At 53.1% G+C, this 13,289-nt stretch overlaps 1 protein-coding gene across 5 annotated transcripts in view; it reads left to right on the forward strand.

Annotated features, from left to right (window-relative positions):
* The window catches only part of cacna1c (calcium channel, voltage-dependent, L type, alpha 1C subunit), a 1,623,635-nt gene that overhangs the window by 1,156,363 nt on the left and 453,983 nt on the right, over window positions 1–13,289 (forward strand). For all 5 annotated transcript variants that reach the window (XM_072484617.1, XM_072484613.1, XM_072484615.1 and 2 more), the window contains one exon: window positions 8,416–8,562. In XM_072484617.1, the coding sequence (XP_072340718.1) occupies window positions 8,416–8,562 (147 nt within the window). The remainder of the gene's footprint in view (window positions 1–8,415; window positions 8,563–13,289) is intronic.

A 13,289-nucleotide genomic window follows, 5' to 3' on the forward strand; every position in this document is an offset into this window, starting at 1 on the left:
GGGGAAGGCTTTGGACTTAAAGAAACACAAGGGAGGTTTGAATTAATTAAATGAGAAGAATTGAGCCTATGTTCAAAATCCTAGCAACCCACAAAGCACACGTTTCGAGGCAGAAGGGCCATACTATCGGTGCAGATCATGTTTTATCGGAAGTTCGATGACATGAGATCGCTTTTGGATTTTGGTACCATAGAAGGCAAACTTCTGACATCAAGGCAGGGACACCAATTGATGTGCTTAAAAAGCCAAATAACTTGCATTTAATGAGTAGATTTGAATTTTGTCAGTGGTACACATGATATTGAAATCCTGCCTGAAATGGCAAGAAAACAGAGGATAAATCCTGGCTCTCTAAAGACATCGGGAGAGCTGTTGTCTATTGGTAAGAAGAGTGGTGTGCAAAGGACTCTAGCAGAGGTCAGCGGCAGTGTGCGGGGAAGGGGGGGGGTGTCGGGAGAAGTGGGGAATGTGTGAAGATTATGGGGGAACACGGCCAGGGTCACATTAAGGCAGTGGCACTTACCTTGTGGAATTAGGGAATGTTTGGGTGTTTGAAGGGGATCAGCCTATTTGGAAGCCTAGGCTTCAGAGAGTGGCTATTTGCCATGTGCCTCATTCACCCAGGCCATGTGACCTCATGGAGGAGGAAGGGTAGATCCGGGTGGGAGGAAGGTCCAGGCATTGAGAGGCCAGATGGGCACATCACCAACACCACAATCACCTAAGAGAGTCAGCCTCGGGGCCTGAGAAGGGCACAGCGGGTCATGTCAACAGCCTCCTGCATACAGAAGGGTCTATGCAAAGGTCAGAATCCACCACCTGAAGCTGAACGTTCTGCAGAGGTTAGAGTGGTGATGGCAGCAAATAAAATACTGCAGGGAAGGCAGTGATGTGGGGGGCAGCACGGTAGCACAAGTGATTAGCACTGTGGCTTCACAGCGCCAGGGTCCCAGGTTCGATTCCCCGCTGGGACACTGTCTGGGCAGAGTCTGCACGTTCTCCCCGTGTCTGCGTGGGTTTCCTCCGGGTCCAAAAAGGTTAGGAGGGGTTATTGGGTTACAGGGATAGGGTGGAAATGGGGGCTTAAGTGGGTCGGTGCAGACTCGATGGGCTGAATGGCCCCCTTCTGCATTGTATGTTCTGTGTATCTATGTATTGTCACCGGACTAGTAATCCAGAGTCAACAGAGTAATGCTCTGGGGACCAGGGTTTGAATCCCACAGTTGGTGGAATTTGACTTCAATAAAAAAATCTGGAATTAAAAATCTAATGACGACCATGGCACCATTGTCAATTGTCATAAAAAAACATCTGGCTCACTTTCAGGAAGGAAATCTGCCTTACCTGCTCTGGCCTACATGTGACTCCAGGCCCACAACAATGTGTTTGACTCTTGAATGTCCTCAGGGGTGGGCAATAAATGGTGGTCCAACCAGCGATGCCCACATCCCATGAATGAATAACGAAAAAAGTTCTGCAGAAGGCTGTCACTGATCTTTGCACCATAGAATCACTACAGTGCAGAAGGAGGCTATACGGCCCATTGAGATTGCACTGACCCTCCAAAAGAGCACCCTAGCCAATCCACCTGATCTGCACATCCTTAGACTGTGGGTGGAAACTGGAGCACCCTGGGGAAACCTATGCAGGCACTGGGAGAATATGCAAACTCCACACAGTCAGTCACTCAAGGCTGGAGTTGAACCCGGCTCCCTGGCACTGTGAGGCAGCAGAGCTCCCACTCGATCAGTGTGCAACCCATTTGCGACCATCAAAAGCTGATCCAATAAATGTATAATTGGATCCCAGGAGGTAATCAGGGCATCTATGTACTCAGGTGCCATCCGCCCCACTCCAACCAATGGATGCAGAGAAGAAGTACAACACCTGCCATGGATCAAACCTAGTGACCATTGTGCATTGAAGATGTGATTCAAGTGCCTTGCTCAATCTATTAGAGCTTTTCAATATGCCCCAGGGCAGCACAGCAGCACAGTGGATAGCACTGTTGCTTCACAGCGCCAGGGTCCCGGGTTCGATTTGCGGCTTGGGTCATTGCCTGTGCGGTGTCTGCACGTCCTCCCTGTGTCTGCGTGAGTTTCCTCCAGGTGCTCCGGTTTCCTCCCACAAGCCCCGAAAGACGTGCTGTTAGGTAATTTGGACATTCTGAATTCTCCCTCTATGTACCCGAACAGGCGCCGGAATGTGGTGACTAGGGGCTTTTCACAGTAACCTCATTGCAGTGTTACTATAAGCCTGTTTGTGACAATAAAGGTTATTACAGTGAGGCTCTCATGTATCATGGTGATCTGTTGTGCAGAACACAACCTAGGACTGTAGAGGGGAGAGACCTTTAACAGTGAGGACATTACTAATCGTGATGTCTCCTCCCAAGATGAGAATGTGCAAGAACCTACTGACGAGGCGATGCATGGTGAGGAACTCCTTGGATCACAGGCAAGGCAAAGTCAGATTTATGCAAGGGAGGCTCGGGATGCCTGTCCTGTGATCCTTCTGCTCTTTCAGAAAGATTCCATTGAAGCTTTAACTTTAATCAGTCCTGATGTCACTTCATTCATTTTGGCACTGTATACCTCAATGGAGAAGCTGAAACCACACAGCTTAGTCCAGTGCCTTCAGCTCCTTGACGGAGGGAAGGTGTTGATGCAATCAGACAGGGCATCGCAATTTAGAATGAGATACAGGAAGACTGAGTGAAAGGTTTATTAAGGCTCACACCAAAATCGAAACTCAACTTCTAAATCCCCATAATCCCCAATTGCAGCTAGGTGGTCTTCTTAATTCTCTATATGTGCTCCTGATAGGTGTCATCCCTTTGCTGGTGGCTGAGAGGGAGGCAGGATAATGATGTTGTCGACCAGCTGCTTGGGATGTCCATAGCGACTGTCCTTTGGCTGCCGAGGTCTGTAGCATCCTGGCATGCTTAAGAGGCTCATCTACCAATATAGGACCCTCACTGCAGTTTTTTGAGGCCTCGGAACCACTGGCAAAGAGACTATGGAGCTACAGTTTATTCCCAGGAGTTCCCTGAGGAGTGTCCAGAGGTGTCCAGTCTATGAACCACTCGTTAGCGAGACAATTGACCTCTCAGAAAAAGAAGCAGAAGGGGTTCTATGATACGTCTTCCAAAAGGCTTCAACCTCAGCCGGAGGATATGGTGAGAGTAGAAGACTGCAACGGCAATGGATACTCTAAACAAGCAAAGGTACTGCGACCAGCAGGTTCAAACTCATATCTGCCCCAGCGCTTGGGGATGGGGAACCCCGGGGTTGGAGGGGGGGGACTTGACCGGGGAGGGGGACTGGGTGCCATCGGCAGATGAAGGTGTTATTTTGAGACGGAATAGAAGAGCTTTGCTCGAAGTACGGCAACCATTTGTAATGCAACCACCAGAGCAAGATTTCAACATTCCTATAACATCTCAAGAAAACATGGAACCGACACAACAAGAGGTGGAACCAACACAACAAGAGGAGGAATCAACACAACAAGAGGATGGTATGCCAACACATGAACAACATCAAAATCAAACATCAAATATTAAACAGTGTGAAGAGCCTGTGCCAGTTCTGCAAACACTAAGAAGATCCACAAGAATAAGGTGCAAGCCACAAAGACTAAACTTGTAACAGACTGTAAAGTACATGTATATATTTATGCATATCATGGTGAAATGTAAAAAGTAATTTAATGTTTGCAAATAATTTTCTTTTACAAAGGAAAGGGGATGTGGTGTTGTGCATAATGTAAGTTTGTACATAATGTTATGCACGACCACCAACCACTAGGTGGCATGCTAAACCCATCACATCACCACGTGATCGAGGGGATGGGTGTTGGTTGTGCTGGGAGATAGACTTATTTACAGTAGTTCCACAAGAGTTGTTCAGTGTTAGTTGTGTGTTAGTTTATTTATCCTAGTTAACTTTCCACACAGTTTGTTCCATAATAAATTATTTTAAACTACATGTTCTGTCGTTCATCATTCACTTCGGCCAGTCTACAGAACATGACAATCTCCATATCATTAACAAGATGCCCTCTCTAACGACTTCCTGAGATCTAACAGACAGCCCAGCGGGTGTCCTTTAGCACACCTATTTAAAAACGGGAAGCAGGCGAATAGCTGCTGTGGGGGTCAGAGGAGGTGTGTGGCCATCTTAGAACTCAGGCATGCAGCCCAAGGACTCAAGGATCCCAAGCTGCTGCCCCAGCGCTCGGGGATGGGGAGCCCTGGGGTTGGAGGGGAGGGACTTGACCGGCGAGGGGGACTGGGTGCCATCGGTGGGGGGGGAGGGGGGGTTGCCTCTGGGCTGGGGATGTGAGGGGCTCAGCGCCCGTGGGTTCCACTGGCCACCCCCCCGGATTTTTTTAAAATTCATTTACGGGATACGGGCATCGCTGTTTAGGCCAGCATCTATTGCCCATCCCTAGTTGTCCTTCAGAAGGTGGTAATGAGTTGCCTTCTTGAACTGCTGCAGTCCTTGAGGTGTAGGTACACCCACTGTGCTGTTAGGGATGGGGTTCCAGGATGTTGTCCCAGCGACAGTAAAGGACGGTGTTATATTTCCAAATCAGGGTGGCAAGTGACATGTAGGGGAACCTCCACGTGATGGGATTTCCAGACATCTGCTCTTGTCCTTCTAGATGGTAGCGGTTGTGGATTTGGAAGGTGCTTCTGAGGAGCCTTGGTGAGTTACTGCAGTGCATCTTGTAGATGGTACACATGGCTGCCACTGTTCATCGGTGGTGGGGGATTTGCATGTTTGTGGAAAGAGCAGCAATCAAGCAGGCTGCTTTGTCCTGGATGGTGTCGAGCTTCTTGAGTATTGTTGGAGCTGCACTCATCCAGGTAAGTGGAGAGTATTCCATTACACTCTTGACTTGTGCCTTGTGGACAAGCTTTCGGGGTCAGGAGGTGAGTTACTTGCCGTAGGATTCTTAGCCTTCGACCTGCCCTGGTAGTCACCATATTGATATGGCTATTCCAGTTTAGTTTCTGATCAATGATAACCTCCAGAATGCTGATTGTGGGGGATTCAGCAATTGAATGTCATGAGGCGGTGGTAAGATCTTCTCTTGTAGGAGATGGTCATTGCCTGGCACTTGTGTGGCACGAATGTAACTTGCCATTTGTCAGCCCAAGCCTGGATATTGTCCATGTCTTGCTGTATTTAGACATAGAATCATATCATAGAATTTGCAGCGCAGAAGGAGGCCATTCGGCCAATCGACTCTACACCGGCCCCTGAAAGAGCACACTATCTAAACCCACAACTCCATGCTATCTCCGTAACCCAGCAACTCCACCTAACTTTTGGACACTACGGGGCAAATTCGCATGACCAATCCACCTAACCCGCACATCTTTGGACTGTGGGAGGAAACCGGAGCACCCGGAGGAAACCCACGCACACACGGGGAGAACATGCAGACTCCGCACAGACAGTGACCCAAGCCAGGAATCGAACTTGGGACCCTGGCGCTTGTTATGGGTCAGGGTTTAGAGAACCCAAAGTGTATCATGGAGTTCACCTGACCCACAACTTTTAATAGATTGTGGTATGGGCGCACATGACTTACTGTCCAGGTATGGTACAGCAGAAAATGGACCAGTGGTTTTTAAAACAAAACAATGTTTATTCTATGAACTCAAGTTAACCTTTTTAAAACAAACAGTGAATATCTTAGCAACCAGTAAATCAAATACACCCCCAAAGAATACACACTAAGTAATCTGTATGCCGTCCTTTTAACATCCAAAAGGCTTAACAAACCTTCAAACAGGAGCACATTAGGGTTTACATTCAATACTGAAAACATTTATAATTCTTCTGAATTCACCAAATGATTAAGAGATAGTCCTTCATGGCAGAGATCAACAGCAGTGCAGCTCACAGACACACCCAAGCTCTTTCTCAAACTGAAACTAAAAAGCAGAAGTGGAGCTCAGCTCCACCCACACTCTGACATCACTGTAGTAACATGAGCAGTTCCATTTCTTAAAGGTACATTTCTTAAACACCCATTTCTTAAAAGGTACTCTCATGTGACATGCTGTGTAGCAACTGTGCTAACCACTGTGCTACCATGCCGGCCATGGACATGGACTGCTTCATTATCTGAAGAGTCGCGAATGGTGTTGAACATTGTGCAGTCATCCGAAAACATCCCCACTTCTGACCTCATGATGGAAGGGAGATCATTGATGAACCTGCTGAAGATGGTTGGGCCTCGGACATTACCCTGTGAAGCACCTGCAGTGATGTCCTGGAGCTGAAATGATTGACCTCCAACCACCACAACCATCTTCCTTTGTGCCAAGTATGACTCCAACCAGCGGAGAGTTTCCCCCCCTGATTCCCATTAACTCCCAGTTTACCTACGACTCCTTGATACCATACTCGGTCAAATGCTGCCTTGATGTCAAAGGCAGTCACTCTCACCTCAAAATGCGCTTGCGATGCCCTCACCACTCTGATGGTGCACTCCAGTACCCCCCCTCCCACCCCAGAGGATTACCCACTTTGTGGTGAACTGCAGTGCCCTCCACAACCTGGCACAGCAGCAGGGCGTATGCTGGAGGTGGAGGAGGAGGAACATGAGGCCTCATCTTAGGAGGAGGGCGAGGGGGAGCCGGACCAGTTGGGGCTGGAGGACGAGTCCAGGGAGAACCTGTGCGAGCAGCTGGAGAATGGAGGATAGTTGCCGAAAGACCTCTGTCTTTCTGCTAATTGCGTGCTCACACCCATCACCTGCACGTAGTATGCCTCGGGGAGGGCCCTGGTCTAGGACCACTGTGCCCAGGGGGGTGCAGGGGTTGGGTGAGAACACAGGGCATCAGAGGACTCCTCCAATCGACTATGGACCCGCTGGTGTGCGGCTGACATTCCCTCTGGAATCTCAGGGACCCTCCGTAGCGCCTGTATCAGCTCCGGGATAACCTTGTCCAGAGGCTCCTCATCTGACTGGGGCCCAGCTGGGTCCTGGGATTCAGCGGTCCTCCGACTGCTGTCTCCCCTGGATGTTCCTGCCACCACCCGATGTGCATCAGCAACTGTGTGGTGCCCACCAGAATGTCCCCAGAAGCCTGTCCACTAATATCACCCACCAAAGGTGTGTGTCACTGCTTTGGTGGAAGGTGGCGGTGACAGCTTGATGCCTCGAATGGTGGCATTCCTGGACCTCTTCTCCAGGGGGTTCTTTTGGAAGGTGGGGAGCTACCCCGGATGGGCCGGCACCACCCGATGGAGGTCCTGAGAGAAAATGGATGTGTGGTCATCGAGAGAGGAGGATCATTATGTCTGATATGAACAACTCACATGCAACAGGTCATCTAGGTGGGGGGGGGGGGGGGGCGGGCGGGGTGATGGGTGCGGTACCAGCCGCCGGCCCATTGTGGGGGGCGGAGAAGGTGCCTGGGGGTGGCACACAGGACCAGTGCCAGGGGGCCAATATCAATTCACCCATGCGGCCCGGTGGAGGTCATGGAGCTTCTTACGACACTGATCTGTGATCTTCCTCGTAACGCTCGCCAAGCTGATGGGCTTTGCCACTGTCTTCTTGAAGAACTGGCTGACCTATGGCTGACCCTCCTCTCCCCACCCCCCAGCGAAACAGGGTGTCCTGTCTCAACTCTACCATATACAACAGTCTGGCCTCGCTTGCATCTCCGAAACGTGGGGCTGGTCTGTGCGGTGTCATGGATGCGTGCTGCCTGGGGTTTGCTGTGAGGGAGCGGTTATGTGCTCATTCGTGGGGAGCTGCCGGGCGTGCTCCAGGCGAATCAGACGGCGGGACAACTGGTTTGTGTCATTTGCAGACTTCTTGACTATGTTCCGACATTTAAATCAAAATCATCACAAATATGCCACAAAGGGCAGGGGACCTAGGCTAAGCCCTGCGCAACCCCACTGGAAAGATCCTTCCAGTTGCAAAACCACCCGTTAATAATTACCCTTTGTTTCCTGCCACTGAACAGATTTTGTCTCTAGGTCACTACATTCCCTTGGATCCCATGGTCTTTTTTTTAATCAGTCTGTCATGTGGGACCTTGTCAAATGAATTTAGGAATGCCTTTAAATACCTTGATCTTATTTTTGCTGTTTCGGGAAGAAGCAGCAACTTCAGGCTTTCCCACAGCTGTCCCTCCCCACAGATGGAGAAAACAATTAATAAATCAAGTTACCCAAGGCTGCTCATGTGTACCTATGAGTTAACTGGGCTCAGAGGCAGCCTGAGCACAGAATGAATGTCTGCCCTCTTATTTCGTGCAGGATGCAGTAGAAAAGAGTGTAACTAAAATCCTGAGGAAAAATGAAAAATACTAATGTATCTTGGGAAGGAAGATATAAATTATGCAAATGTATAATTATATTTATTTTCTATTAATAGAGGCCAATATATTTTCTACAAAGATGGGAATGTAAATCAGCCAATGATAAGTGAACGGAAATGGGACAATAGTGAATTCAACTTTGATGATGTCCCATCTGCTATGATGGCCCTTTTTACTGTCTCAACCTTTGAAGGATGGCCACAGTAAGTACAACAGTGTCAACTTGTGTTATGATATTCAAGATCTAGCAACAGTTTACCCCAAGTAGGTGCTATTTAACCTTTATATCATCTGCGGGAGAAATGGCATTTATCATGAATTATAAACAGCAAAATAAATGGGACGGGATTCTCCGTTAGCCGACGCCAAAATCGGAAAAGATGATTGGGCGGAGAATCATTTCCAATGCCAAAATCTCTGCAGGCGCCGATTTGAAGCCAAATCACAATTCTCCAGCACCTCGACAGCAGCGTCAATGCATTCCAAAACGCACGTACAGTAAACACCGTTTGCATATTACTAGCGGGTTCGACCCCGTATCCTCCGGGGGCTCCACGATTCTCCTCCTCCGATGGGCCGAGTTTCCGACGGCGTGGTTCACTTGTGCTTTTACAAATCAAGAAACCAGCGTTGTGGCTCATGAAGGAGAGAGAGAGGAGGTAGGACCCGGAGAGGAGTGACTGCAGGCTGCCGGCCCGTGCACTGGCCAGGCTGGCTGGGGTTGGGGGGGCCAGGGGAGGGGGAATGGGGGGGATCAAGCCGAGTGGCCAGGGTGACCCCCCACATGACTGGGGCGGTGTCCAAGCATGGATCGCCATTACCGCGGCCTGCAAGGCAGCCATCTTGCTGCACACCCCACTAACCACCCACCCTGGCCCTGGTTCTGCAGAGTGACACTGACCATATGGGTGCCCCCATGCCCCCTCCCCCCCGCCACGCCAACCCAGCCGGCGGCCCACCCAGGGCAAAACCCACAGTAGCCGTACGGAGGCACGGTGCCTACCCTTGGCAAGGGCAGTGCCAGCCAATGGTAACCCTGGAACCAAGGATGGGCGCCAGGGCCAGAGGCCACCACTGTGCCGGCCACTGGCGGGGCAGGGATGGAGGAGCGGGAGAGACATGCGGGGGCGGAGTCCGCAGTGCCAACTAGGGCCATCATGTATCCCATTGGATCTGGTTGGGCATGGGGGTTTGCACCATGCTAACCTGCCACGTTTTTCACCCCCTTCAAAAAATGGATATTGGAATTCAACCAGCAATGGTGCCCTTTCTGCTAGTCGTCACAGTCCTGGGGGGTGCCCTGCAGCCTGTACAAGCTGGAGTTGCTCGAGGAGGAGGAGGAAGCTGCAGCAACAGAGCGTGCAGCAGCGGGACAGGGGGCAGCTGCCCAGGATGGAGAGCCAGCCGCACAAGAGGCCAAGGAGGAGGAGGTGCCAAGGAGGCGCCGTATGAGGCCTTGTGTGTACCGTCACCGCCTGTCATTTGAGGACCTGCCAGACCGGGCATGCCATCGAAGACTCCGGCTGAGCAGAGAAACAGTGACACATCTACCAGATGATGGCACACCGTGGGGGTATGGGGGAGGACACCCGCTCCCCGTGGCCATCAAGGTGATGGTCGCCCTGAACGTATACACATGGAGTCCTTCCAGGTGCCAGCTGGGGACCTGTCTGGGATCTCACAGACCTCGGTGCATCCGCGTAGTCAGGGAGGCCCTATATGCCTCGATACATTCACTTCGATGTGGACCAAGCCCACCGGGATGCCCGGGCAACAGGGTTCGTCGCCATCAATGAGATGCCCCGGAACACTTGCAGATGACAGGCCATTGTGCACAAACCGAAAGGGGTACCACTCAATTAATGTGCATCTCATATGTGGCCATCAGCTACCCGGGCAGTGTGCACAACCCATCCTGACACACTCAACGATTCTTGACATGTTCGAAATGCCCCAAGACTGGGCAGGCTGGATCCTAGGCAACAGGGGTTATCCACTGAGGCCGTGGCTGATAAAGCCTATCCGAAGGCCACAGACCGACGCGGAGATCCGCTACAACGACGACCATACAGCAACCAGGGGTGTGATCGAGCGGTGCTTTGGCCTCCTGAAGATGCGGTCCAGGTGCCCGGACCGCTCTGGAGGGGCCCTCCAGTATGATGCTGAGAGAGTCGCCCGCATCAGGGGCTGGTTTAGCCCAGGGCAAAATAGCTGGCATTTAAAGCAGGCCAGCAGTACGGTTCAATTGGAGGAGGAGTAACGCTAAGCCTCATCCGACGAGGAGGATGCGGGGTAGGGTGTGGGTGGGCAGGACATGGGGCCCATGGATGCACCAGGGTCAACGCACATGGCATGCTCTGATCGTCTCCAGGTTTACTGACTAACTGGGGCTGGGGGGTGGGGAGGAGGCATGGAGGGGGAGGACTGACCAGGGGCACGGACACCGCATCCCAACCCCACACTCCCTCACTACCACCAGCCCCCGCCATTCCATCACATGGTCCCATCGTATCCCTGGGGTTGCAATGGTGGGGACGGCAGGGCGATAGTGAGCCTGCGCCACTCACAAGGTTCCTCCCCCTCCCCCAACATCCTCCACCCTGGCCAGCCCAGACCAACCCACCCCCACACCCATTAGACAGAGCACTGAGGTAGGTTAAACAGGTGTTTAATGTGAACGAATATATACAGATTTGTCCCCGAGACCCTATAACTACAATTTGCCCTGCTCCCGTGCCAACTTAACTGGGGCGGGATTCTCCGAGCCCCCGCCGAGTTGGAGAATCACCGGGGGGGCGGTGTGAATCCCGCCCCGACACTGGCTGCCGAATTCTCCACCGCCGGGGTTTTTTGCGGGGGCGGGAATCGCGCCGTGCCGGTCGGCGCCCGCTAGCAGCGGCCATCCAGTGATTCTCCAGCCCGCAATGGGCCGAGCGGCCGCCCGTTTTCGTCCGGTCCCGCCGGCGTAAATCAAACCAGGTCCATACCGGCGGGACCTGGCTCTACGGGTCAGCCTGCAGAGTTCCCGGGGGGTGCAGGGGGGGATCTGGCCCCGGGGGGTGTCCCCCCGGTTGCCTGGCCCGCGATCGGGGCCAAGTGATCCGCCGGCGGGCCTGTGCCATGGAGGCACTCTTTCCCTCCGCGCCGGCTGCTGTCAACCTCTGCCATGGCCGGCGCAGAGAAGAACCCCCCTGCGCATGCGCTGCGATGCCGCCAGCACACGCTGGCACTCCCACGCATGCGCTAACTCGCGCCGGCCGGCAGAGGCACTTCGGCACCGGTTGACGCGGCGCCAAATCCTTCCGCGCTGGCTGGCGAGGCGCCATCCCCGCCGGTGCCAGCCTAGCCCGTGAAGGTGTGGAGGATTCCGCACCTTCACGGGCGGTCCAACGCCGGAGTGGTTCATGCCACTCCTCGGCGTTGGTACAGCCCGCCCCACCGTGTAGGGGAGAATCCCGCCACTGGTATCTATCATTCTGACCATACGGGCCCTAACGCTACTCTACGTCTAGTTGGAATCCCAGAGGGTACAGCAGGGGTGGAGGCGGCCTGTTATGATTCCTGACCTGTGTCCACATTGGCGGGCATCTTCTGGGGCTACTGCCAAGTGTCCCGTTCTGCCCACTGCCACCAGATGCACCGGGAGGGGCGGAGTGGGGTGCGAGGTGCTGTGCTGTTATGGCAACTCATCTGCGGGAGTCATTGGCAGGGGCCCAATCACCTCCTCCTCCCTCAGGGTGCCTGATGGCCCGGGGGCTACTCCATGGGACGGTGGTGCGAGGAGAGTTATCCCCTGAGGCGCCCTCGCCACCTGGCACTGCCAGTCCTGGAGGCCCGGTCTGGGCTCGACCAGGGTCTGCAAGCTTGTGGAGCACAGGGAGTGGACCATCCCCATCTGTGAGTGCGCCAAATCACGCTGCAACTATGCCACCACCTTCTGGGTCTGTGCCACATCAGCCAGTGACTGCACCATCTCCCTCTGGCACTAAACTATCTCCCTCTGTATCTGCACCACCTTGGCCAGTGCCTGGACAATGCCGCCAACTTCCCCAGCCATAGGCTACTGTGACTGGTCGAGGCTCAGGAGCGCCATTGCTATTTCCAGGTGGCTCTGGGACATGGTCGCCTGTGAGGTGGCAACCCTGTCCTGGGCCTCAGCCTCCACCTGCACAGAATGTCCCAGGCATTGCATATGCTGATCCATAGCCCCCCGCCCCCCCTTCCCACAATGCTTCCACAATGGATGCCACCCATGCGGTGTTGGTCTGAGTGGCACACATTGTCGACACCACCACCTGCTGCTGCACCTGCTCCCAGCTGCACCTGCAGGTACTGGATGCCAGCCGACAACCCCTCATGTAGTCCCTGGTTTTGCGACTGCATCACCGCTATGGATGGGGCTGTTTGTTCCAGAAGCTCGTCTGGATGGCGGCTAGTCCCTGGGGACAGCCTGCCCTCCGACCGTCCGCCCCCTCAGGTGTTCCTACCTCCACCTGCTGTACCGGATCAGCTGTGTGGTGCACACCAAATAATGTCCCAGGAACCTCTTCTCTCAAGTGCCCAACCGAGACGAGTGTCGAACAGCGGCAGCTGGCAGCTTACATCCTGGGCCGGGATACAGGGTCATCCTCCGCTCATCTGCCACGCCCAAGAGGGTCTCCAGCTCGGCATCTGTAAACCTCGGGGCTGCTCTCTTCGCTGCCATCTTGTTGGCTGGTGTGGTGTGTGTGGGGAATGAAGTGTGTATATACAGCTGCAGCTTGTCAGCCTCATGAATATGAATCGCGAATCTGGCACCGTTTCTCATTAGAATCGATTGTCTTCCATGTGGCGCCAATGCTGGCCACTTAGCAGTAGCGGAATCGGTCCAGGTGTGGCACCAGTGCTTCTGTCATGAACATCCACAAATTCTGCATTGGTGTCAACACTT

The sequence above is a fragment of the Scyliorhinus torazame genome, chromosome 19, assembly GCF_047496885.1.
Source record: "Scyliorhinus torazame isolate Kashiwa2021f chromosome 19, sScyTor2.1, whole genome shotgun sequence".
NCBI lineage: Eukaryota > Metazoa > Chordata > Chondrichthyes > Carcharhiniformes > Scyliorhinidae > Scyliorhinus > Scyliorhinus torazame.